This window comes from Misgurnus anguillicaudatus, chromosome 8 (genome assembly GCF_027580225.2).
Source record: "Misgurnus anguillicaudatus chromosome 8, ASM2758022v2, whole genome shotgun sequence".
NCBI lineage: Eukaryota > Metazoa > Chordata > Actinopteri > Cypriniformes > Cobitidae > Misgurnus > Misgurnus anguillicaudatus.
In genome coordinates, this window is record NC_073344.2 from 43,410,292 (window position 1) to 43,437,060 (window position 26,769).

A 26,769-nucleotide genomic window follows, 5' to 3' on the forward strand; every position below is an offset into this window, starting at 1 on the left:
GATAGTTCGGCCAAAAACGATATTAAACCCATTATTTACTCACCCCCAAGCTGTCCAAGTTGCATATGTCCATCGTTTTTCAGACAAACACATTTTCGGATATTTTAGAAAATATTTTAGATCTTTCTGTTGATTAAATGTAATGTTACGGGGTCCAGCAATAGTCCACAACCTTCAAGTCCAAAAAAAGTGCGTCCATCCTTCACAAATTAAATCCAAATGGCTCCAGGATGATAAACAAAGGTCTTCTGAGGGTAATCCGTGCGGTGTTGTTGTAGAAATATCCATATTTAAAATGATATTAACGTAATTAAATACCTTCCGGTAGCGCCGCCATCTTAGACTCAGGAGAGAGTATTAGCGTAGTGTACGCACTTTTCTTAGTGACATATGACAAATTCGGAGGGCGGGGGACAGAGCAGCAGCAGAGAAACCGCTGTATGCTGCGTAAGCGCTCATCCTGAATGCGGATGACTCTAAGATGGCGGCGCTACCGGCAGGTATTTAATTACGTTAATAACATTTTAAATATGGATATTTCTACAACAACACCGCACGGATTACCCTCAGAAGACCTTTGTTTATCATCCTGGAGCCGTTTGGATTTAATTTGTGAAGGATGGACGCACTTTTTTTGGACTTAAAGGTCGTGGACTATTGCTGGACCCCGTAACATTACATTTAATCAACAGAAAGATCTAAAATATTTTCTAAAATATCCGAAAATGTGTTTGTCTGAAAAACGATGGACATATGCAACTTGGACAGCTTGGGGGTGAGTAAATAATGGGTTTAATATCGTTTTTGGCCGAACTATCCCTTTAAAATCATTAAAAACATGACGTGCTTTCTGCTGCTTTGGTTTAACAGCGCGTCACAAAAAAAAGAACAGCAACTCAAATACTTTTTTAATTGTCAATCTGATAATTATAACATATTGCGTGTAGGCTTATTAAGTTGGCTTGAGAAAGCCAACTTACTGAAATGCTATTTAAACTTATTATTATTATTCCGATCCAAAATTTTCTGACTCTAACTCCTCCTAGAGCTTTAACTCTACATACTCCAAACTCAGGTCAGACCTTCAGTCTTATCTGACTTGAGTTGCTATATCTTTTCTAAGGGATCAGACTTACGGAATTCCTAAAAATTGGGATCAAACATCCCAAAATTCCCATTGACTTAACATTGCAACAAACTTTGAAAGGTCATCACTCTGAGTCTCGATTTCGTAGAAACGTGTGGACTTTCACATTTGAAGAAGCTGGCAGGCTGTGTAAGAACATACCTCACAATGGGGTGTAAGCTGTACCCCTGGGGTGTTAGAGGCCCCCAAAATTTCCCATTGACTTATAATGGGGCAGGAAACATGCCCATATAAGGGAATAAAAGCATCCCAGATGGAATATCTTCACTTTAGAGCAGGGGTGGGCATCGAGGGCCACAGTCCTGCAGAGTTTAGCTTCAACCCCAATCGAACACACCTGAATGTCATTTCCAAACAGTCCTGAAGACTTCAATTAGATTTTCAGCCGAGTTTGATTAGGGTTGGAGCTAAACTCTGCAGGGCTGTGGCCCTCAGGACCAGGAATTGCCCACCCCTGCTTTAGAGTGTCGTGGAGACATGGGGGTGGGCTCATTTTACTCAGTCATCAAATCAGTCTCTTAGGATCGTCCCAGAGCTATTAAGCCATGCCCCTAGCAACAATTTTGGGTACCCTAGCAACATCTCCCATAGACTACCATTATAAAAAGCCCAGATGGATATATTTGCACCAGTGTCATAGAGACATGGGTGTGGGCTCATTTTACTCAGGCATCCAATCAGTCTCTGAGGATTCTTATTGAGGTATTAACCCACGCCCCTAGCAACCAAATATGAGCACCCTAGCAACATAATAAACAAAGCCTTATATCTCTGGATCTGAACATCATAGAGACATGGGGGTTGGGTCTTTGGGACATGTTAGCTTCATGATAACTTAATGCTAAGTCATGTTAGCTTCATGCTAGTTTCATGCCAGCTTTATGCTAATTTCATAATAAATCTTGCTAACTTCATGTTAAATCATGCTAGCTTCATGGTAATTCATGTTAGCATCATGCTAGCTTCATGCTAACACGAATTAGCATGAAGCTAGCATGATGCTAACATGCTAGCTTCATGCTAATTTATGTTAACATCATGCTAGCTTCATGCTAATTCGTGTTAGCATCATGCTAGCTTCATGCTAAATCATGTTAGCATCATGCTAACTTCATGCTAATTCGTGTTAGCATTATGCTAGCTTCATGTTAATTCGTGTTAGCATCATGCTAGCTTCATGCTAATTCGTGTTAGCATCATGCTAGCTTCATGTTAATTTGTGTTAGCATCATGCTAGCTTCATGCTAATTAATATAAGCATCATGCTAGCTTCATGTTAATTTGTGTAAGCACCATGTTAGCTTCATGCTAATTCAAGTTAGCATCGTGTTAGCTTCATGTTAATTCATGTTAGCATCATGGTAGCTTCATGATAATTCATGTTAGCATCATGTTAGCTTCATGTTAATTCATATTAGCATTATGCTAGGTTCATGTTAATTAATGTTAGCATCATGCGAGCTTCATGCTAATTCTTGTTAGCATCATGTTAGCTTCATGTTAATTTATGTTAACATCATGCTAGCTTCATGCTAATTCATGTAAGCATCATGCTAGCTTCATGCTAATTCATGTCAGCATCATGTTAGCTTCATGCTAATTCATGTAAGCATCATGCTAATTCATACTAATTCATGTTAGCCTCATGCTATCTTCATGCTAATTCATGTTAGCATCATGCTAGCTTCATTGTAATTCATGTTAGCATCATGTTAGCTTCATGCTAATTTATGTTAACATCATGGTAGCTTCATGTTAATTCATGCTAATTTATGTTAGCATCATGCTAGCTTCATGCTAATTCATGTTAACATCATGCTAGCTTCATGTTAATTTATGTTAGCTTCATGCTAATTTATGTTAGCATCATGCTAACTTCATGCTTACTCATGCTAATTCATGTTAGCATCATGCTAGCTTCATGTTAATTAATGCTAATTCATGTTAGCTTCATGCTAATCATGCTAACATCATGTTAGCTTCATATTAATCATGTTAACATTATGTTAGCTTCATGCTAATCATGTTAACATCATGCTAGCTTTATACTAATCATGCTAGAATCATGCTGGCTTCATGCTTATCATGTTAGCATCATGCGAGCTTCATGCTAATTCTTGTTAGCATCATGTTAGCTTCATGTTAATTTATGTTAACATCATGCTAGCTTCATCATAATTCATGTCAGCATCATGTTAGCTTCATGCTAATTCATGTAAGCATCATGCTAATTCATACTAATTCATGTTAGCCTCATGCTATCTTCATGCTAATTCATGTTAGCATCATGCTAGCTTCATTGTAATTCATGTTAGCATCATGCTAGCTTCATGCTAATGTATGTTAACATCATGGTAGCTTCATGTTAATTCATGTTAATTTATGTTAGCATCATGCTAGCTAGCTTCATGCTAATTCATGTTAACATCATGCTAGCTTCATGCTACTTCATGCTAATTCATGTTAGTATCATGCTAACTTCATGCTAATTCATGTTAACATTATGTTAGCTTCATGCTAATTTATGTTAGCATCATGCTAGCTTCATGTTAATTAATGCTAATTCATGTTAGCTTCATGCTAATCATGCTAGCATCATGCTAGCTTCATATTAATCATGTTAACATTATGTTAGCTTCATGCTAATCATGTTAACATCATGCTAGCTTTATACTAATCATGTTAGCATCATGCTAGCTTCATGCTAACTTCATGCTAAATCATGTTAGCTTCATAATAACTTCATGTTAAATATCATGCTAGCTTCATGCTAAATCATGTGAGCTTCATGCTAACTTCATGTTAAATTAGGCTAACTTCATGTTAAATCATGCTAGCTTCATCGTAAATCATGCTAGCTTCATGGGAACTTCCTGTTAAATCATGCTAGCTTCATGTTAAGCTAACTTCATGTTTAATCAGGCTAGCTTAATGCTAGCTTCATGTTATCTCATGTTAAAGCATGCTAGCTTCATGTTAACTTCATGCTAAATCATGCTAACTTCACCAATTTAGCATTCAGCTTTGTATCAGTAGAAACCTGGCAGTATTTCTGAATGACAGTGTTTCCCTACCTCATGTCCCCGTGAGAGGAGAGATATCTGTATTCTGGTTGTGCAAAAAAGTCCTCAGATGACGCAAAATGACGATTTTTGCGTCATCGGAGGAGATTTTGGCCAAAGGCAAAGACTACAGCCAGTATTAGGAGCTACTTCCGCATGTTTTTTTCCCCGCCCATAGGGGTTGGACTGCGAGTCCATTCGGAAAAGCCCGAATCAAAACGAGAGTCAGCCATCTTTAATCTTCGCTAAGCTAAGCTAGCCTGGATCTTGCTTTGTGGAGAAAGCAGAGTAAACAAACCACGACGGCAGAGTGTAGTTTTGAAAACGGATGGCAGAAGGGGATTTTGTTGCTCAGGGTGACCTGTTGCTCGAATCTGATGGTCGTGGTTACCTTTACGAGCCGCAATACAACGAGGAGCAGAACGGATGATCGAGGAACAAGAGGCTGCCACCGCGGCTGCTGTAGCCGAGGTGGTGCCGGTCTGGTGGTTTTACGTGCTCTCGCTGTGCGCCTCGCTGTTGCTCGAATCTGATGGTCGTGGTACCTGTACGAGCCGCAATACAACGAGGAACAGTTACGGATGATTGTGGAACAAGAGGCTGCCACCGCGGCTGCTGTAGCCGAGGTGGTGCCGGTCTGGTGGTGTGAGCGCTCTCGCTGTGCGCCTATGGACACCGAAAGAGAATCATATTGCTGTCGCGAATTTCAGCCATGGCATTTTCTTCTTGAACCCCGCAAGGAGAAACGGAGGCATGAGTATAAAGTGAGTATTTTGTTTTTCATGTCCGTCAGCTGAGCTATGGTTGTTATATTTACACCTATGTTAGCCTATTGTATGTGAAAATAGCTTGCATTGCTAACGTCATGCTTGCTGTTTTTAGACAATCGACTTACATCCTATCGTCATTTCTTGGAATGAGTTTTGCAAGGCGAAAGACTGGGGAAAGGACATCGACTTGTTTTACCTGCCTGTGTTCATTGTCCAGGACATCAGACGTAGATATCCAGCTCCTCACGCACATTATAGTGGCTATAAATAAACGGATGAAGCTCTAGATGAGCTATAAGTGTGAATTGTTTATGTTTTTTAATAAAAAGTTAAAACTCACATTGATTGTGGTTCGTGTTGTAGTCCTTATTGCTGCTACATTAGAGTGACTGCAATTTGAGGAAAGCATTCTTGCCTTTTTTTAAAAGTTTAAGTCCAAATTGTGTAACAAATATAATATTTGGCTTTATTTTTAACCCAAATGATTTTGAAAAGTAAGTAATGACAGCTAAATCACAGTAACAGTAATCATTGCGCCTCTACAAGTCTATAATGTATACATTTGGTGTACAAAGACAGGGTTAGATGAAGAAATTTATTTTTTATTATTCACAAAGGAAAAATATTGTGTCACCAGTGAAAAGAACACATTAAAATAAACAATGACATAATTTACATCTAAAAATGTCCTGCACAAAATAAAAACAAAGCAAAAATATATACAAAAACATTGTGTATATATACACACAGTATATAATAATATAAATATAAAGAGTGGTGGCAGAATCTGATTAGAGACAGCAATAGGACTCGGGGAAGAGGTGATTATTATTATTATTAGAAAGTGTCAGTCTCAGAAGCGACTTTTGAAAGAAGTCTTGGCAGCCTCCTTTGATGGTATAAATAATATTGATGTAGTGTATAAACAGAATATATTATAAGAAAAACACAATAAATATTCATATTCAGCAAGAACCATATAGATATGTACAGCTATGGGCAGTGTGGTACCATTGTAGTGCCGGAACTAACATTATAAGAGTAGTAATATAATATTATGTTTAATATATGGTGTAGAATGGACTTCCACCGGCATTTCAGTACCTGCATGAAAATATGATTATTATCAATAAGTCTAGAAAAATCTTTTTTCCTAAAAAAATAAACAAATTAGAATCAAATGTCTTACCTTTACGTCCCCCTTACTGGTTGCACAGGAAAACCACATATGATTTATGACAGACCTATGAAAGATAATACAATTAGTAACTTTGAACCTTGCAAACCAATGTAAAGTCTCCCATATTACAAACCAACACTGACCTGGTCCATGCAAGGAGGATTTCATTGTTATTTTTTCCCCTTCTTCTGCATCTTTTTCTGGAAACCTGTGAGTAAATGCAGAACAATACTTTTGCATTACTTTCACCAAAATAACAGCAGAAGTTTGACTTTGCATGTAGTTTTTGAATTTATCAACACCACCTTATCAATAAAGTCTGAATAAGAATATGGTACGTGTAGCAAGCATAAATATTATTGAATTAATAATGTACATCTCGCAAATGTATCTGCAGTTATCTCGAATAACTTTACAGCAACAGGCTTGAGAGGTAAAGTAAAACTCTAGAAGTAGCTCGGTAGCTAACAGTTGTTTTATGTTGAGAACAGTCAACTTATATGTCATTGTCTATCTGGCGTTACTTTGCTAACTTTACTGCTTACAACTGTATCACTATGTAAAGGCTACTGTGTGATCAGAACGAGTATTAGCAAAAGTCTTACCTCTAACGTAGACGAATGCGTTTGATGCCAGATGGCTCCGGCTGTTCGTCGTGTCTGTGAAGGTACATATAGACGGAATCGCAGTGTCCTTTAGCGTGTTTCGCTTCATTCCAAGTACATTGGGTTCGATATCTTCCAGCTTGAAATGGAGACTGCAAACCCTCAGGTTTTTAAATTTTACCGCATCGTTGTCTTCTCTGAACTTTGCGTGGTTGATAGCCCGCAGCCATTGTTTACACCGCGGCAAATGATGAAAACTTACTGCTTGTCCTTTCCCGGTTTTGGTTGAACATACCGTTACAACGTTACAATAAAAAAACTATAAATACGGGTAAACGCTGCTATAATGCAGCCATTTCATGTTTAATTAATGATATTTACTTGTAATAATACTTGCTTTTAAACTATATGCAAAACACTAAAATCAACCTCATCCAATCAGGAAGCACAGGCAATTGCCTAGCTTTCAGAACAAGCCAAGACCTTCCGAACATATGTCTATGTCTGTTATGGTCTAAGCGCGTACACACGCTGCATGCTCAGGGACCTTACTGATTAACATAAGCATCACAAAGACGGTGAGTGAAAAAAAATACAGGGATTTAATAGCAGGATAAACTCTCCACACCAAAATCGACAGTAAAGTGACAATAAATACAAAACATCAGTATAAATAAAGACAGAAAACATTACAAAATAGGAGCAGAGTGGGCTCATTTGCATAATGTTAATGACGCGCTTGCAGAGGTGCGTCAAATACGTCTCATTGCGCATGCTTTGAAATGAAACGTTTGGGATTATGGGTAATGTAGTATCGTATAGCAACGTAATGTTCATGTTACTTTCAATAAAGATAAAAACAAGACTTATTTTAGTGATGTTGCGGTGGTAGGCTTAAGTAAACTATGGCATCAAAATGGTTCCTTACCCTAGCTGAAGAGAAAAAGAGAAAAGCAGAGGAAGAAAAACAACCTTATAGCAAAGTTATGTATAATATACCCAATAACAATAAACCGTCTTGCCTAAATGACTATCATCAAGTTGCCCTCAAATCAATAGTCATGAAGGTCTTGTGCCTTATTTCCAAAAGTAAAATTAACAAATGAGTAAACTTCACTTTACAGTTAATTTTTCATAATTGAAACTGTATTTTTATGATTACTTTGTTAAAATCATTTGGAATCTGTTTAAAAACTGATATTTTGTGTAGTACATTTATACAGAATTTCTTTGTAAAATCATGTTACACATTTTATTAAACAGTATATTCTTGTGATTTGAACACACGTTTTCTGTCATGTAAAAAAACAGAGAAAACATTGTAAAATTAATTTCCCCAAACTGTAAATAAAATATGTTTTGGGCCCCTGTATTTTAACAGTGTTTTCATATGAAATAAAGGACATTTTCTATGAAATAAAGGACATTTTCTTTGAAAAAACGGAAAATCATGATTATTTACATTAACAGTTTTTTCCTGTAATTTTATATTACAAATCTAATTCCACAGTACATTTCTGTACTATTATCAAAACAATACTGTTTTCCACAAAAACAGAAAGAAACTGTAAAATATACACACTATTTCCCATAAAAATACAGACTTTTTTTACAGTGTAGGCATGACTAGGGAGTGGCCTCGTAGAGCAGCGAAGCAATGCATTCTGGGACTTGGTGTTTTTCATCCACGAGCAAAAAAACACATTTTCTGACTTTTCTCGGCCTAGAAGGCACCAATTTCTAAAATAACTCCACAGTTCTACTACATAGGTGACACAATTTAATAATATATTCAAATTTCAATTGGATGAAGAATTCCTTTAAGTAATCCTAGCTTCATGTTGAATCATGCTACCTTCATGCTAAATCATGCTTACTTCATGCTAGCTTCGTTAAATTCTTAAATTCATTAAATATTCGTATGGTGGGTTGCACCAACAAGGATTAAATTTGGCCTAAATTTGGTTTAAATCTAAGCTTATTTAATAATTCTGTAGCACAAAACTTTAAACCTGTTTAAATATAATCAGGTTTTCATTTAAACTGCCATTTTGATCCAAGTTTAAATTTGACAGTAAACCTAGATTATCTTTAATCCTGTTACTCCATTACTTTAAACTCTGTTTTAAATCTCAGTGAGGGATTTACTTTAAACTTGCATATGAGGATATATTTTTGATTGTTTTAAAGGTATAGCAAAAGATTTCCCCGAATTATTTAAAAGAACCGCCCCTCCGTATTTTTTAAAAAATGCACACGAAACTCTCTACCTCCTCCCGAGAGGGAATGCCTGTTAAACGCGTGCATGAGACAGAGAGAGAGAGAGAGAGAGAGAGCATGCAGGAGCCTAGTTCTTCTATTCGCTCTGTTTACAAGTTTCTGTCGGCATGTTTACCGTGTCTGTGCGGTTCGTGACTCGTGCCAGGGCTAGCATTGCTAATCATAACTTACATCAACTTTACTAGCAGTGATTTTAAATGGATTTCTCCAAATAGCATGACAAAATGTACCTTTCCTGTAGAAATTTCGTGTGGAAAACCCAACCTGTCCTATTAGCTCACGCCAGCGTGTGAAATAGTCTCCCATAAACACTCTGGTCTTGTTTCTTTCTTTATAGTCCTTTCTCTTCTTGTCATACAATTCGTAGACACTTTTTCTCTTGCGACCCTTGAGACATTTTGAAAAAAAAACACAGCGAGAACGCGAGCTTCAATGAATGGTTGAAACCGTAGCACAACACACATCCAGTGAAAGTGCGCATGTGCAGAAAGCGAACCGAGAGGAGAGCACGTACGACGGTTATACGTCAACATATAATCAGAATGATTGACATCTGAGATGACCAATAACAGAGGTGATCCACCCGGAAAACGAAAATCTTCCGCTATACCTTTAAGTTTAAATTAGCTTAAATTGTATATTTTTGTCAATAAACTAGATTTATCTTCTTAGGTAATTTTGCTCATCAGGAAAATCTTAATTTAAAAATTTTAAGGTATTTTAATGAAAACAAGACAAAAATACTAAGAAAGTCATTTTTTCCAGTGGATACAGAATATATACATATTTTATTGAGCCTTTAAATCTCCTTTATAATTGCTTTATAAGGCATAACTAGTCCTCACTTGAGATGAGCACACAAAAATAATTAACTGACCACTACTGAATGCTTTATAACTACTTGAATTAACCCTGAATTACAGTAGAAATACCTGTTTATAAACAATCAATTAACCCACTAAGTAACTATTACTATATGACTCAATAATAAGATGTATGAATGTACATTGAAATAGTTTATTAATCATCTACTCACACTTTCTAAGTGATCTTATGAACCACTGACAACTCCTAAATAACTGCTTTGTAAATAATGTGATATTCATTTAGAAATTATAAAATGATAATTAAAAAAAGTATGAAAATACAATTATCAAACACATTATAGATATGCTTTTAAATCAAGAATTGTCACGTAAAAAGGGGGAAGCATATGCAAGTTTACAGAGTCTTTATTATCAAAGTAGTTGAGTCAGAGATGCCAGCCAATGAACAGAACCACAGCAATTCTCAGTGATAGATCCAGAGAATGTTGACTGAGATGTCCTAGCAGAATTAGTCGCACGGCTTGGTACACCGGATGTCCATGCAACAGGAAAAGAGTCGGAATACCGAAAACCGGAAAACCAAACATGAACTCCAACAACGACCTGACAAAGACAAGATGAGAAACAAGGCATTAAATGAAAAAGGCTGCATTAGCTGTAGCTGCACTGGCCCTGATGAGGTGAACAATATGCGGAATGCCCACGTGAAAACAGTCAGTTCACAAACACACATGCATGAGAAGATTAGTATTGACAACCGTGACGGTACACCCTCTCCTAGGACGCCTCCTGGCGTTCCCAGAACAACCTACCTGTCGATTGTAATCATGGATAAGGGAGTGATCCAGGATTTCCCTAGCAGGTACTTCAAAAATGTCCCCATTTGGTTCAGCAATCCCCTGTTGGGGGGTGTGTAACAACACCAAGATCCCCACTTAGATAGGTAAACGAGTACACACACACCAGGTCTATAACTAACACACACATATGCACACAAGAAGTAAAAAGTGTATTAATATACATTGCATTTATTTGCATTAGGCATTAATATTTTTTCTAAAATGATGATGTTATCATATAGCAGTATTGAATGTGTGATCTATACAGATTTTGATATATTTGATGTATCTATTCTAAAAAACAATACACAGGATCATGATAGCTATAATATGTCTGTAGAACTCCTGCTCTGACGTTTGAGTGTGCGCCGCTTATGAAGACAGGGTCCAGAAGAGTGTTTTTTTCTGTTGTCCCTGTGCTGATTAGCTGTGTGTATCCTTTATCTTCAAACAAATTCCGAATAGGTTTGTTGCAATGAGAAAGCTGATCTTCATTGAAGTCGCCACAGATGATTAGAGGCCTGAAATCAATGTTCTCCAGAGATGTCAAGAGAGTGTTCAGGTGTGCCAAAAACTCTGCCAAATTATAACTTGGTGGTCTGTAGATTACTGCAAGAAGTGCTTGTTTGGGGGCTTCTATCTTCAAAACCAAATATCCCAAGTCAGTAACGTTCTGGATGTACATCAGAGGACAAACTTGAAAGCTGTTCTTCACATAAATGGCCACTCCACCACCATTCTTGTTTGCCAAATGTGCATAGTTTGTGTAGGATGCATGCCTGTTGCGTTTGTACATGGTGTATCCATCCAGATGTAGATGTGCAGGAACAGCTGAGTCTGACAGGTGTGTTTCAGTGAGGCACAAAACATCAGCCAAGAGAAGCTCATGGTGGCATTTTAAATCATCCATATGACACTCCAGTCCCTCTGTGTTATGATGAACGATTTTAAGAGCTGAATTCATGTTGGAATCCTGTACAATATGTAGGATAGGCTGGATACTGTAAAAATCTGCTTTAGGCATGTTCTCCAAGGAGGCACTTATTTCTGGATCACAGAAGATTTTTTTTCATCAAAGTCAGTGATGTGTAGTCCACGGAGTGATGTTGTTCTGTTGAGTGCAACATATGCCATGCCTGATTCAAATATGTGTTTGAGAGATACAACAGCGCAATCAGTTGTCATTCCTTGCACTTTATGGATGGTACATGCCAAAGCAAGCTTCATGGGAACTTGTCTACGAACTGTTCCTTTTCTTTTCAGTGGTTCCTCTGACCTCTCAATATAGACAATGTTTTCATCTCCATCAGGTGCTTTGTTGCGATGTTTGTGTCCAGCAGCCACATTATCTAAATGAAGACCAATTAATTGAACAAATCCATCTCAAGGATGTGCTGTTATTTTTGCCACCTTGCCAAAAGTGCCATTAACCAATCCATCATCTACATTAATATTTCTGGTAAGCATCACTCGTGCACCAATAGCAATCTGTAGTGTGTCAATAAGGTTGTGCTTGTCTCCTTTAAATGGTGCCGCTTGCCTTTTCATTTCTCCTGTTCGGGGATCTTTTTTGTAATCATGTGCATCGATGTTAATAATATTTGAAAAGCGGGAGGATATGGCTTCACTGTTATAATTCAGCATATGCAAGATCATCTCTCTGTCTCATGATCTGTGTCATAGTTATCATTTGAAAATTATCTGTCCAGAAGTCCAGCACATGGTCCTCATACACACAGAGTGGTTTTGCTCTTCCAAGAGGTGGTAGCTGGAAAAAATCTCCAACAGCTAGTATAGATAATCCTCCAAAAGGTTTCTGGTTTCCTTTAATCTGTTGCAGTCTCCAGTTAACATACGCAAACAACTGTTTTGACACCATTGATATTTCATCAATAATTAAAATGTGTGCATTAGAAAAGTCTGCCCTTATTTCATCCAAGCTGTTTCCCAGGCCTTGGTATGGAGGCTTCAAGCTTCTTGGGAGTTTCAGAAGACAGTGCAGTGTTTTACCAGAGATGTTAAAGGCTGCAGTTCCTGTGAATGCTGTTAAAAGAACGGTTGGCTTGAAAATGTCAGTATGCTCTCGTATGCATGGAAGCCTGTGCAAAATCTTGGTTGCTTCTGCATAAATAGATTTGATAACGTGTGATTTACCAACTCCTGCTCCTCCATTCAAAAAATACAGAAATTGTTGTGGGTTTTCACCAGAGACACATCTTTTGCACCAATCTCGGACTGCATAAAATATGGAAGCTTGTGTTTGATTCAAGCTCTGGTACATTTTGCGCATCTGTGCATGATTTTGTTGGGTAGCTTCCATGAGTGGCATAGCTGTGTTACTGATGGAGGTAGATGCTGTGTATTCAGGAATATTGTCCTGCTCATTCACGTCATTAGGATCAGTGGGTTCACGTTCAGATATGCTCTCCAATCGGATTAGTTCATTTGCCGCTGCCAATGTAGTCCATGCATCTTCAACTGGACCATTCTGTTCAAAATCCTCAATAGCCTGTTCTATAGCCTCGTTATGTTTTTCATATTTCTCACGGTTTTCATTTACAATCTTGCACACACGCTGCAGTTTATCAGTTCCTGGTAGTTTTACTGAAGCGGACGCATAAAATGATTCATATGTCTGGAATCTGGTCGACTTCAGCTGCTCATCTGAGCGATATGGCAAGTAAAGTTTTAGAAGCGTTCCATAGAATTTTTCTGGATGTTTTTGTTGTGAGAAACGAGCAAACCTTATGACAGCAGGTTTTCCTCTTGTTCTTTTCTGTATGTGTCCCAAGTTTTTTTGAAGGGGTAAAACATTTTTAAATTTTTTCTGTCCTGCATAAACAATGCGGTATTCACTTGCAAATTCGGCCATGCACATGTTTTCAAATTGAGGTCTGTTTGGTCTGGCCTTGTACTTTTCTGGCAATCCAGTCATCCACACATTCTCTATGTCATCATCCATGGTCTGCAAACAGCTCATTGGTAAACTCATCTTTACAGCGTTGTCATCAGTAGGTATGAATTTGACAGCACGTGATGAAGACTTTAATTTCAGACTGCATGTGCGAGCAACTGCTTCTTGTGCACTGACTTCTCTATTCTTTGAATATGCATTCATGACCTGCTTCATGCCCTCACGTTCAGACAGGTTATCATGGCTTGTGTATTTTATCACTTTTTTGAGATAATCACTCATCTAATGTTCAGCTTTTGAAATGTACGAGACAATATACATGATACAGCTGTAGGGGTTCAGAATGAACTGTATGTCCATGTTTGCATTCCAGGCTCTTAACAGCAGTGGATTATAGCCGTTCACCCAGCAGTCCTGTGGTCGTCTTTCCATAAATATTGAACTTGATGTAGAAATAGTATTAATATGTTTCTCATACTCTTCATAAGTCATGTTTGCTTTATGAAGTAGCTGTGTAATGCTATTAAAACTCTGAGTTGAGTCATTCAGTAGATCCCACACCTTCTGTAGCTGTTCTTTTGCAAAACTGGCTTCATTCCTTTCCTCTGGTTCATTCTCTTCATCAGACTGATCTACAGGAGGAGGCCTGGGCCGGGATATCATGGTCCTGTAAATGGGTGGTTTAGGAAATCCAAACCGGCAGTGTTTCTTGTTCTTTCTACAAGATTTTGAGTGGTTACGGCTGTGCATCTGTACTTCACTCACAATTCTATATAGTTCTGGGTCTTTGTCTGGGTCTGGTAATTTGCATGAGATATATTTATCAATGAAATCACACACATCCTGATCTTGATCTTTTTCAAACTCTGGAGCATCTTTCACCCAAAATAAGCAGTGAATGTGTGGAGAGCCACGTAGCTGGAACTCTACTCTGTAAAAAAAGTCAATAACCTCACCGATTGGTCTAGCAGGCAAATTTATCAAATCTCTCATTAAGGCTTCAACTCGTTTTTCAAACATCCGCATGGCTGTGACAGGGTTTCTTCTGAGGATTTCACATTTTTCGGACCAATCTAATTCAGCAAAGTTCACAGTTTCACCTTGTTGTGCTTTAATAGCAGTAATCACATCAGGCCATCGCATCTCCGCAGCACTACATGTACAGAAAAATGTAGGAGTGCCCAGCTATCTCCCAGTATGCTAGAGTCCCTCTTAATGGTTGCATGAATCGTGTAGCTTCCTTAGTTATTACAAGCTTTTCTAACTCCTGTTTGTCCTGTAGCATTGAACAATTTATTCTCCGTCCATCACGAGTCATGGGTTTTGCTTTCCTCATCTGGATAGACATACTAGATGTGGCCATGTGCATTTCAGTGACAAACTGCGCAAAAAAGATATAGTTGGTATCCTTCGCACAACGATTATCAACAGAGAATAGTCTAGAGTTAAAGTATCTGCTGGGGGAAACATGTTTTGCTCTACCAGGCTCATCAAAGGTGTTCTTGCCATCTGGAAACTAAACTGGAAATGCCATAGACTCAAGTTTAGGAATTTTGAAAGTGTTTACAGGACTGTTTCTCTCTGCTGGGGCAATGCAAAACATTCCATCATCATAAGTCAACAGCTGCTGGCCGAGATCTGGGGGCTGAAGACATGTATCTAAGGCAAGGCCTCTCGATTGCTCTTCTACAGTAGTGTCATCATTAGAATCATTTTGTTCATTCTCATTGCTCTGTTCTTCAGTGTTTTCAATATCCATTTCCTCATCAGGAGCACTGATGTCATTTGCACACTGTTCATGCTCATTGAACATTTCTTCTTCAGAGAGTTCTGCATTAATAGAGATATCTTTATATTCTGTATGGATATATTTTAGCTTTCTTAATGCAAACAAAACCTTTTGCATGTTCAAAGTCTGAAACTGATAGTGACCTTGGTAACACAAACGTCTTTTGAGTTTTACTGTTAGCAGTTGTGATTCACTTCTGGGTCTGGGTAAACAATTCACTTTTGTTTCTACTTCAGATGCAACAGAAATCACTGCGCCTTTTATAGCTCTTTGCTGGCCTTTCGGTAGTGTAACAATCTTAGCAAAAGGAATGTACTTTTCAATAATGTGTCTTTCAAGAACGTTCAAATCGCAGAGTTCAGGAGGAATGGCAGTGAAGTTAAGTTTATTGGCTAAAGCAATGTCTGGCATCAGACCTCCCAATAGTGTGTTATGACAGCAGTGACAGATCCACTCTGTTTTTCTGTTTTCCAAGGCACATTGATCAGTGCAGGTGGAGCAGACGTGAACATAGTTTCCAGTCAAGCAAACGGAAGCAACTGTTGGATTCTTCTGATAACGCTCACGATCACATGATTTGACTTTGAGAAGAGCGCTCTGGCAAAGCATGTACAGACATAAGTTGGCCCCTGTTTTATAACATCTCTGAAAACATTTAAGGCTCTTAACACAGTTGGATCTTGTACTACTTCAGGATGGCGATTTTGTGATGTGTCTCCCTGCCGGCGCATTTTTTTGTATTTGCGCTGTATGTCTTGTGCACAGTGTACTTTGTGAAGTATCTTGAGAGCAGATATTTTGTTTTTAGATTTGAATAAATGATATTCTTTCTGACGAGCCCTAAAATGTGCATTACAGTGATAAAGTTGTTTAAAAATGTTCTTCCTTTTTTCATAGAAGTTAGAATCATTTTTGCATCAGTTTCTATAATGGTCTTTTTGCCTCTGCCTAAAAATGGGATCCTTTAAATATCTATCAACAATATATTGCCTATGCTTTGCCTTATATTTATCATTGTTTCTGTAGTTTTGAATTATATAATTCTTTTGTTTCTCCCTGAATTGTTCATCATTCCTGTAATTTTGAATTATATACTTCTTTTGTTTCTCCCTGAATTGTTCATTATTTCTGTACTTGCTAATTATATATGCTTTTTTTCTTTCTCTGTATTCATTAATATGTTTATAATTATTTTTCAATGCTTGTTTGTGTTTTTGCCTGTATTCTCTAGGCCTACTTCTTTTATCATTACATACAGGCTGTTTTTTGTCATAAACACCTTGCCTCTGAACCATTTCTTTTTGCCATTTTTTACAGTAAGCCTTTCGCTTCTGAGTCTTGTTCAGTTTTTCTTCACCGGGCATTCCATATATCGTTCTGCAGGGAGAATCAAAATAACCAAACCTCCCTGAACGATCTCTGAATACAGCGATACACAATGCTCCACACAGCAGCAACGCATCACTCACATCAGCTCTGAGACATTGCAGAGTATTCTCAAGGTTTTCGTACCCATCTGGAACAGGTGTATCTTTTAGAAATCCAAATCTCTGCGTATGTTTCAGGATGTTGTAGCAGTTTGAGTTGGTGTTAACAGTGCTTGGCAGCTCATCAAAATGTAAAAGATTATTCATAAATTGTCCTTTGCTCTGCAGTGTTCGTTTGACACTAGTGTAAACTGCATCACCTTCCTGTAAAATGCGGTCTAAATCAGAACTGCGCAGCTCATTACATTCATTATGTACAGCTAGGAACATTAAGGCATTGCAAGTACACTGATTACCTCTGGAGTAAATATTGTACCTATAATCACTTTGACAGTGGGACGCTGCAACAGACAGAACATACGGGTTTGCATCGAAGCTATTTGACACAGAGTTACCACTACTGGAGCCACACAAAGCTTCTTGCTTTCTGCGCAGTTTCTGAGATTCAATTCAATTCAATTTTATTTATATAGCGCTTTTCACAAGTGTTAATTGTTGCAAAGCAGCTTTACATGAGAAGATGTAGAGGAGAACACAGAAAATCAATAGATAATATAAGAAGTAGAGAAAGCGGTTAAACCATACAAGCGAGCATATTAATAATGTAACGTATACAGTAAAGTGCTAAGTTAAGCCAAAGTTGGCTGACTCTCCCTGGGACGAAAAAAAAAATTCACTCCTCTTACCTTTTCTTAGCATGGTGATGTTTCAACACCGATAAAATAAACGTAGTAAATATTATAATAATGTATTGAATTACTAATTATTGAATATATATGTGTATATATATACTTATAAATTAAATGGAACTCAAACTATCGAAAAGTTAGTCAAAGTCTCCTTCAAAAATATGAAAACCGTGTAAAAGGAAATTTATCTTCTTACGGTCTTAATATGTAGCTAGTGAAAGAGCAGTTTGTAAAACACCAAATAAACACACTCACTTAATGGCAGCTCTAATAAGAAACAATGTAATATAGTTTAGTATTTATTGAATGAAATATTACACAATATGTAATTAATCTATGATAAGGAACATATGACTGTACCTAACAATGAATATATTGTACAGTAAATATAAAACAGAAACTTGTATAAGTATTAACAATTTATCTAAAAATATTTTACTAATATAGAAAATTGAACAAAAAAATCTACTGTCTGTAATGTAACAGATAGTTAAATGTGATATAAAAGAAAACAGAAACTCAACTAATGCAATGCTAAACCAGATATTGCTCAAAGTATGAACTGTAAGTTAGGTTAAATGTTATTCACAAAATACTAACCACCAATATCACTAAACAATATAAGACTAGTGTATGAAATGACACCCAAAAGATAGACAATTGTGAAATCAACTATTAAATATAGATGTTATTAGACTTAACTTACTTAACAGAAACTGGGCTTTACTAATACCAAAGACGATTTAAAGCAGTCAATTATACAAAAGTTAAATAAAGTTAAATATGTAATAAGACTACAGAAAATGAACACGATGTAATGTAAAGCTAATGTAACAGATAGTTAAATGTGATATACAAAAGAAAACAGAAACTTAACTAATGCAATGCTAAACCAGATATAGCTCAAAGTATAAACTGTAAGTTAGGTTAAATGTTATTCACAAAATACTAACCACCAATATCACTAAACAATATAAGACTAGTGTATGAAATGACACCAGGCCCGGATTGGCCATAGGGAGAACCGGGAGGATTCCCGGTGGGCCGGTCTGTTTTTTTTGGCCACGAGGGCCGGTGTTGTCATGCCACCGGGATGACGCGTATTTGCGGGTGAGAGATGTCCCCGCCGCTTTATGCACAAGTTGATTGTGTCCCGAGTCCCGACCACTTATTGGAAGAATTCTTGCATTAGGGTTCATTGACATCTAAAACGCATGGGAAACGCAGGACGTGCCGCTGTCTTCTGGTTTTCAAAGCGCTTACTTGAAAACGAGTTTTGTTTCAGACGCGTCTATATTGAGTGCGCTTGCCGGCCGCGCATCTATATTTAAAATAAACTTGAGCGCGTCTTTTGAGTGCGCTTGCCGGCCACGCGTCTATATTTTAAATAAACTTGAGCGCGTCTTTTGAGTGCGCTCCCCGGACACGCGTCTATATTTTAAATAAACTTGAGCGCGTCTTTTGAGTGCGCTTGCCGGCCGCGCGTCTATTATATTTTAAATAAACTTGAGCGTGTCTTAATACAAACGGGCTGGCCTCTAAAAGGAAAAGAATTTACAAAACGTATTTTTTTATCCAAGTCATAGATGAATATTCTATGAATAGTCATTATTCATCGTTTATTGCGAGAGGAACAAAAATCTATTTAATGCAAAACTCAGTTTATTTGAAAAAAGTAGTTTCAAAAGTATATCCATGATGTTTCTTTTTTTTAACACAATGTAGGCCTACCTTAGCCTACGTTATTTAGCAATAGACATGATCTAAGTACTAAAAGACTTTCTTCCATTTGTTTCCAATGCATACTTAATAAATCTTGCTTGTGTATTGTATATCAGGGGTTTCCAAACGTTATCAACCCAACAGTTAATCTCAAGACTCACCATTTTTTAGAAATAGAAATATAGGGGAAAACACAAACACATTTGTTTCCTTTAGTTTTTGAATAAGTTTAATTTAGTAATATTATGGTCCTATGGTAGGTCTGCATGATTATGGCAAAAATTATAATTGTTTACTGCATTTGCACGGAATATGAAATTATTGAAAAATACAGTGAATTGCAAGGCTGCAGAGAACAGTGCACTACTGCAGACTTATACTACTGAGGGTTTAAAGATATTATTTTAATAGTCAGTCGTGAACTAAAGTGGGCCGGTCTAAGGCATGAAACTCCAGGGCTGAAAATGAGTCCCACTCCGGCCCTGAATGACACCCAAAAGATAGACAATTTGGACAATTTGGATAACAGTTGGTTATCAAACAAATGTGTGTGTGTGTGTGTGTGTGTGTGTGTGTGTGTGTGTTTGGATGGATGGTGATTGGCGTCCTCAGATCAGGAAGGCAGCAGGGCAGACTGGAGCTGGTTCCTCTTTCAGGCTGTCCGGCACTGTAAATCAATTCTTTATTTATTTGTGGGTGGTTATTGGGTTTAAAGTTTGGGTTTGGTTTTTGGGTTCAAAGTTTGGGTTTGGTTTTTGGGTTCAAAGTTTGGGTTTCTGGCTCGTTTTTTTTTTAAGGTGCGTTAGCAAGCTGCTTCAGTGCGTTTGGGTTTGTTTTGCATGAGGAGATTGCAGATTGGTTGCGTTTGGGTTGCATAGCAAGCAAGCAGCAAGCAGAGCAGCGGCGTTTGGGGATGCAAGGCCAGATTTTTTTTCAGTTTGGGAAGAGAAAGTGAAGAAATGGCAAAGGTTTAAGCAAATAAGCAGAGTAAAGGTTTGAGTGCAAATGGATAAAAGGTGTTGATAAGACAGGACAGGATAGATACAAACAAACACACACACACACACACACACACACACACACACACACACACACACAAAAAAACAAGTTAGTTACATTGTTAATACAGACAAACACGCTTATATTTAAGTACAGGAATTAAATGCAAATAAGAACAATTGCCACTGCATGAATCAATAATCATTTTGAATACATCAATAAGTAACTTACATTTTTGGTATTAATGAAGATGGAATTTTCTTTTTTTAATCTTATTAATCAACATTCCCATTTTTCAATGTATATTTTTTCATGTTGTAAAAACCTCTGTTTAACAATTATACTTACCTAGATGAACAAGACTTCCAATCTACTGTAGACAAGAAAAAAGGAGAAAAAGAGACTATTTAGATTTGTTTACAGTTCAAATAAGTCCTCATGTTTACATTGAAGAAGAGTGTATAACAATACACACTATTGATAAAAGTTACATTGTGTTGTCGCATAATAATTCATTAACATGCTTTAGTGATTTTAAAACTTTCTACCAATCAAAATTAAGTAAACATTAGGGCTGTGTATCGCCATCCATTTCCCGATACGATACGTATCCCGATACAAGGGTCCCGATACGATACACATCACGATACAAGACTATTTTGAATTACATTTTTTATTCAGAATTCAGTAACATTATTATTATTATTATCATCATCTGTTTATTGTACATTGAATAAGCAGTGTTGTAACAGTTGTGTTTTTGCCATTCATTTATTAGCTTTTGGGGTAACATAGAAATGCTTAAAATCCCAGAGTTAGTACTTATGTTATTTTAAAGCAGTTTTACAAAGATAGTGCCTTACTCTAGGTATTATATTTGACTCTCACTTAATTATTCCATATCTATGAATATATCTATAAACATGCAGTCAGAGTTAAGACTATTTAGTAGAAATCAGATTATTAATGTGACAGCTATAGTTTGAAGTAGCTCTGTATCTCTTCTCTAGAAGTTCACTTTTCACATGCAAATCTTTGTTGTGTTTCTTCTCAAATGCGTTAGTATTGTTTTATAAGAGAGTGCCTAATAAAGCTAATATCTGCGCTTTCATACTGAGAGAGAGAGAGAGCGCGAGTATGCGGCTCGCTATTCAGACACGTGCACCAGCGAGACAGACACGCAAAGTGAAAGTATACCCCGCTACCTTTAACTCTACGTACCCCACGGGACACATGCGTCCTTTCCATATGGATCACAGATCAACAGCTATTCGTCACGCTACTTTCAAAAGTGCATCCGAATCGATACGGAAGGTGCTGTATCGATGCGCGCATCGTCAGGCATTCATGACGATGTATCGTCGTATCATTATTTTGAACACAGCACTAGTAAACATACAGTGTAAATGCCCAACAAATTAGCATTACAGTAATACTTACATAGTAAGCTTCTCCAGGGATGACCAACACTGCAAACGAGAAAAAAAATTTAACAGCAAAACAGAACTGCCAACATTTTTTCATTCACTATGACGATAAAGCTAACAATCTGTGTAATTTGACATATTTAATAATAGTACTTTACTTACCTGGATGGACAAGATGTCCAATCTACTGTAGGTGATAAAAAAAAGACAAATTAGCTAAAAGTTGTTCTACAATGTCCATCACGATATATTGTTTATGTAGTCCAATATTGCATGTTAATATTGCATTAACATTTGTAACAATTCTCACAGCCAATTCATTCTTAGCGAATCTCACAGCCAAATCAGAGGTGCAATAGTAAGTTTCTTAAATTAAAATTTTGTTCACTTGCTACACCTACATTAAGCGCTCTATTGTCTTGGATGTATGTGTTGTGTTGTTGTTGTTATCAGTTGTGGAATCCAATCATTAAATAGATACACATTTGAGGTAGTTTTTTTCTTGCTTTATTATGTAATTCTAATTTATGCTACTTTACACATTTACTATTATTATTAGTTACCAACTCCACTAGGTATGAAATACATTTTGTACATATTAATGTATCCCGCTACAAACACGATAATCTTATAGAACATGATGCATTGCTCTGTCTGTTATCCTATAATTGCCACTTTTGGACGGTGGCTGTTTTTTTTTTACTTAACTCATTCACCGCCAGCCTTTTTGAGAAAAGTTGCCCACCTGCATTTTTGTGATTTTAACAAAATGTTCACAAAATTCCTTGCAGGAAAAATCATTTTCTATAAATATATAAACATACAAATTATATCAAATTAAAGAACACACCCTCTGCTTTCAAACAAACAATAAACAAACAAACAAACAAACAAAATGGGAAAAAAACGTTTCATTATATATCGATTCGGCGCCATCTGGTGGATAAAAGCGGTATTACACTTTCACTTTGAAATTCGTCCAAAAAGGCATATTTATTAGTTAAATATGAACTCATAAATGACGAGATAACTCGTCAATGGCGGTTAATGAGTTAATCAATTTCGAGCAATTCTGATGTATATGTGTGTATATGTGTATGTATATGGAGCCAAAATATTATGTGTGGATGAGTTTATGTCGGTATGTTTGTTAGAGCCCGACCGATATGCGTTTTTTCGGGGCCAATGCCGATACAGATATTAGGGAGTAAAAAAAGACCGATAACGATATATCGGCCGATATTCTTTATGTGTATATGATAGTTCAGTATATACTACAGTATATTATACTACAGTACTGTACATAGAATACACTATATACTTTAACATAATATACTATGAATAAATATAATGCAATGCAATGATCACTCACAAATGTGGTGATCACTCACAAATGTGGTGATCCAACACTTATATTGATGTGACAAAGATATGTACTATAGGCAAGAAGTTAACAATAAACTTTATTATGCAAAATTACTTGGATATCAGTGCACTAAACAGTAAACTTGACTTATTATAAATAACTTTAAAACACAAAGAGAACAAAATACATAAAACTTGCATCATTTGCAGTTTTGACGAGAATAACGTTATAAAGAGAAACTTATGAAGTCATTGATTAATATTAGCTTTACAGTAAGTTGTGTTCTTCACAAATGAGTTAGCCACTCACAGTTACGAAGACAATGCTTGACGGAGCACATACTAATGTACGCTATGTTTAATGTTGTGCACAACGTTTTTATAACACAAACCCAGGGTTCCGTGCAAACTTTAGACTTTTATAAAACTAAAGCGTCTTCGCTCCGCCTCTTTTATTTAGCAAGGGTGTAGATTTGCGCGAGCTTATTGAATCAATTGCTCTGAAATGAGCATGTTACCTAACAACACAAGCAGCAGTAATCTCATATAAGTTAGTGTTATATAAGTGCACGGCTGCGCGTAGTTTAAACGTGTCATTTCTCCGTCTCGCGTCATTTCTCCCGCTTGCGTTTTAACTTGCAAGTCGACAAAGAGACGGATTAAAAACACCAAATGTAAGCGGGAATGCGTCTCTCTTGTCCATTTATAATCCAATCGACCAAAGCGCGTCTTAATACCAGGTGTAACAATGTTGTGAAGAAGACACTGCGTGATTGCTTCCATGCCACCTGAACTGAGAGACTGACTGAAGTGAAGGGGGTGGGGGATTGGCTGGTGTCACTACAGTGAGTGATCTGGGTCGCCATTAGCAACCAGTATGGCGCACTCTGCTGGACAAACAAGTACTTACATCTTTCAAATGCATTTAATGTGTTCTGTAACAAACGTTCATATCGGCGCATATCTGCGGCTTATACGCCGATACAGATATATCTGCGACATGATCATATCGGCCGATAAAATCGGCAAAACGATAAATCGGTCGGGCTCTAATGTTTGTATGTACAAAGAACAATTCCCGCACACTATCTGCTTGCTGAAAAAAATGTTTTTAATGAAAGTTGCGTTGCAACGTTTCGATCAACTGATCTTCTATCAGGAACTCAGTTGCCTGATGAAGATCAGTTGATCAAAACGTTGCAACGCAACTTTCATTCAAAAAAATTTTTTCAGCAACCAGATAGTGTGCGGGAATTGTTCTTTGTATATTTTGAGGCCTTTTGTCCTCTTATCCTACGCACCTATCTATTGACTTCAGGTGTGCGACGCTAATTTGTTTGGGTATGTTTGTATGTAAAATTCGCATATATAAAAGTGGAAGACTTGTCTAAACATCTGAAAATAAGCTGTTAAAAGGGATTAATGATCACTGGTCTGATTGTATGTTATTCTGTGTTATCATCATTCAGTTTGAATTTGATCTTTTAATGTACAAAGTAGCTGATATTGCCATCACTTCTAGTTGACTCCCGAGTCGCTCTCATTCCAAAATGGCGGATTCGTAGGGCTGCTGCTGGGCCCTGATGTTGCAATGGAACGTTCTATTGACTTTCACTTCTTGTCAATATAAGTTCTTTGATTACAGTAATACTTACATAGTGAGCTTCTCCAGAGATGACCAACACTGCAAACAAAAGCAAAAAAGGAGGAAAAAAGAGACAATTTAGATTTGTTCACAGCTCAAATAACTCCCCATGTTTACATTTATCAAAATCGTGTATTGTTATACACTCTTCTTCAAAGTTATAGTATGTTGTCCCATAATAATTCATTAACATGCTTTAGTGATTTTAAAACTTTCAACCAATCAAAATTAAGTAAACATACAGTGTAAATGCCCAACAAAGTAGCATTACAGTAATACTTACATAGTGAGCTTCTCCAGAGATGACCAAGACTGCAAACAAAAGAAAAAAGGTATAATAAAGAAATGAAATAATCATAACAATGTAAAAACACAATGCAAATATTATTCATTTCAATAAACAGACTTTAGATAAATGTATAAGGATTAATTCAGGTTAATATCAAGTCCCAATACTCCCAATAATTTTGGAATATTTAGTTATAGCTCTGGGTTTGGCAAAAAATTAAATAATAATATGTTCCATAATAAAAATAAACTGCATGAAAACAGCAGAATGCCTCGTCTGAATGGATGAGCAGGGCATGTTTGAATCTAAAATAACTTGAATGACAGCAACAAATATGTACTTACCTGTGATTCCAGATGGCTCTTAAAAGAGCCTTTGGGTTCGCTTATATGGTTTGTGTTATACTGTTAAGAGAAAAAAAAGGAAGAAAAAATTAAATCACAAAAAGAAGAAACAAATCACCAAAAACTCTTATATATTATATAGGTGTGTGACAAGTTGGAAAGTGTAAATCAAAAAGAATACTTACATAGCAAAGACTGTTTTCTAAAGTGAAAAAGAAAGAAGAATAAACCATCACTGAATATCCGAGTCAATGTGCAGATTAATTTTATACAATCTAGAGAGAAATTAACACTGACCAATCAATTTGCTATGTCTATAATCATATACAGTCAGTCTGAATAGAATCGTGAGAAATATAATGTTTAACTTTATACAGTCAATAGAAATTATTACACCAATATGTTAGGAATACGAACATCATAAGTAGATCATACTGCAACAAATTACGGAAAAAGAATTGGGTGGACAATATGTGCTTAAATATGTGTATGTTCCATTTCAGTAGGCTACAGTATCAACAGACATTATATCAAAATGCTATACTATTATTATGTAATACACAAGTGTTATCATTTATAGTTAGCCACTGGCTAAGTACAGAAATGTAACGGCACTTTAACTGTAAAAGAATCATCATGTGTCACAGAAAAATATTTACTACTTACATAAGTTAATTGTATTTTTTCATGATGTAAACATAGTGACAGAGCACAGTTATGCAAATTTGAAAACCATGCCCGCCGGGGGGAACAATCCAACCGTCTCCATTGACTTTGTATTGCGAGAGGCCGTCTCCTTGTCATTTCTGGCTTATAACAAAAAACTGAATAATGCCTAAAAGCTGCTGTGTGACAACATGTACAGCTAACAAGTAAAAAAAACAAGAAATAAGATTTTATAAGCTGACAAGCAGTAAAACCCAGCCTTTAAGGAGAAAAAAGCGGATCGCCGACTACGTTTCCCCCTAGTGGGCGCAGTTCTACTAATAGGAGTACTATGAAAAGTTGCTGTTTTTTTGCTTTGTTTGCTGTGCATCTTGTCAGACAGCCCTGCTGAAAAAACTAGCAAGACCAGCATGTGTTGTATTGTGGTGCTGGTTTGCTAGTGAACACCAGCTAAACCAGCACCAAACCAGCATCACCACCAGCTAAACTAGCACCAAACCAGCACCAGCATCCCATGCTGGTTATACCAGCAAGACCAGCATATGATGTGTTTTGGTGCTGGTATGCTTTTGACCACCAGCTAAACCAGCATAGACCAGCATAATTCCCATGCTGGTTTGATGTTGTTTTTTTCAGCAAGGAGCAGCTTTTAGGCATTATTCAGTTTTTGTTATAAGCCAGAAATGACAAGGAGGCAGCCCCACACAATACAAAGTCAATGGA

At 36.9% G+C, this 26,769-nt stretch overlaps 1 protein-coding gene and 2 long non-coding RNA genes across 6 annotated transcripts in view; 1 reads left to right on the forward strand and 2 right to left on the reverse strand.

Annotated features, from left to right (window-relative positions):
- Nucleotides 1–26,769, forward strand: part of LOC141365601 (uncharacterized) — a 50,445-nt gene that overhangs the window by 3,135 nt on the left and 20,541 nt on the right. The window lies entirely within an intron of this gene.
- On the reverse strand, nucleotides 10,103–13,804 carry LOC129450967 (uncharacterized). The gene is made up of 2 exons (XM_055214023.2): nucleotides 10,684–13,804; nucleotides 10,103–10,474 (listed from the first exon to the last, which is right to left on the reverse strand). Exon 1 carries the CDS (start codon nucleotides 13,700–13,702, stop codon nucleotides 12,341–12,343), a length of 1,362 nt encoding a protein of 453 aa, XP_055069998.2. The 5' UTR covers nucleotides 13,703–13,804; the 3' UTR covers nucleotides 10,103–10,474; nucleotides 10,684–12,340.
- On the reverse strand, nucleotides 17,876–26,539 carry LOC129450981 (uncharacterized). Of its 4 annotated transcripts, none has more exons than XR_012370886.1 (6): nucleotides 25,566–26,539; nucleotides 25,031–25,440; nucleotides 24,758–24,786; nucleotides 21,900–21,924; nucleotides 21,751–21,779; nucleotides 17,876–20,680 (listed from the first exon to the last, which is right to left on the reverse strand). It is a non-coding gene; the product is annotated as an uncharacterized lncRNA (long non-coding RNA). The 4 variants fall into 4 exon arrangements; XR_012370887.1 differs by having other exon boundaries at nucleotides 17,876–20,124; nucleotides 20,659–20,680; nucleotides 25,031–26,539; XR_012370885.1 differs by having other exon boundaries at nucleotides 25,031–26,539.

Bases quoted from the DNA above. Each gene is read 5' to 3' on its own strand.
- LOC129450967 (XM_055214023.2), bottom strand. From the start codon at position 13,702: ATGAGTTTACCAATGAGCTGTTTGCAGACCATGGATGATGACATAGAG.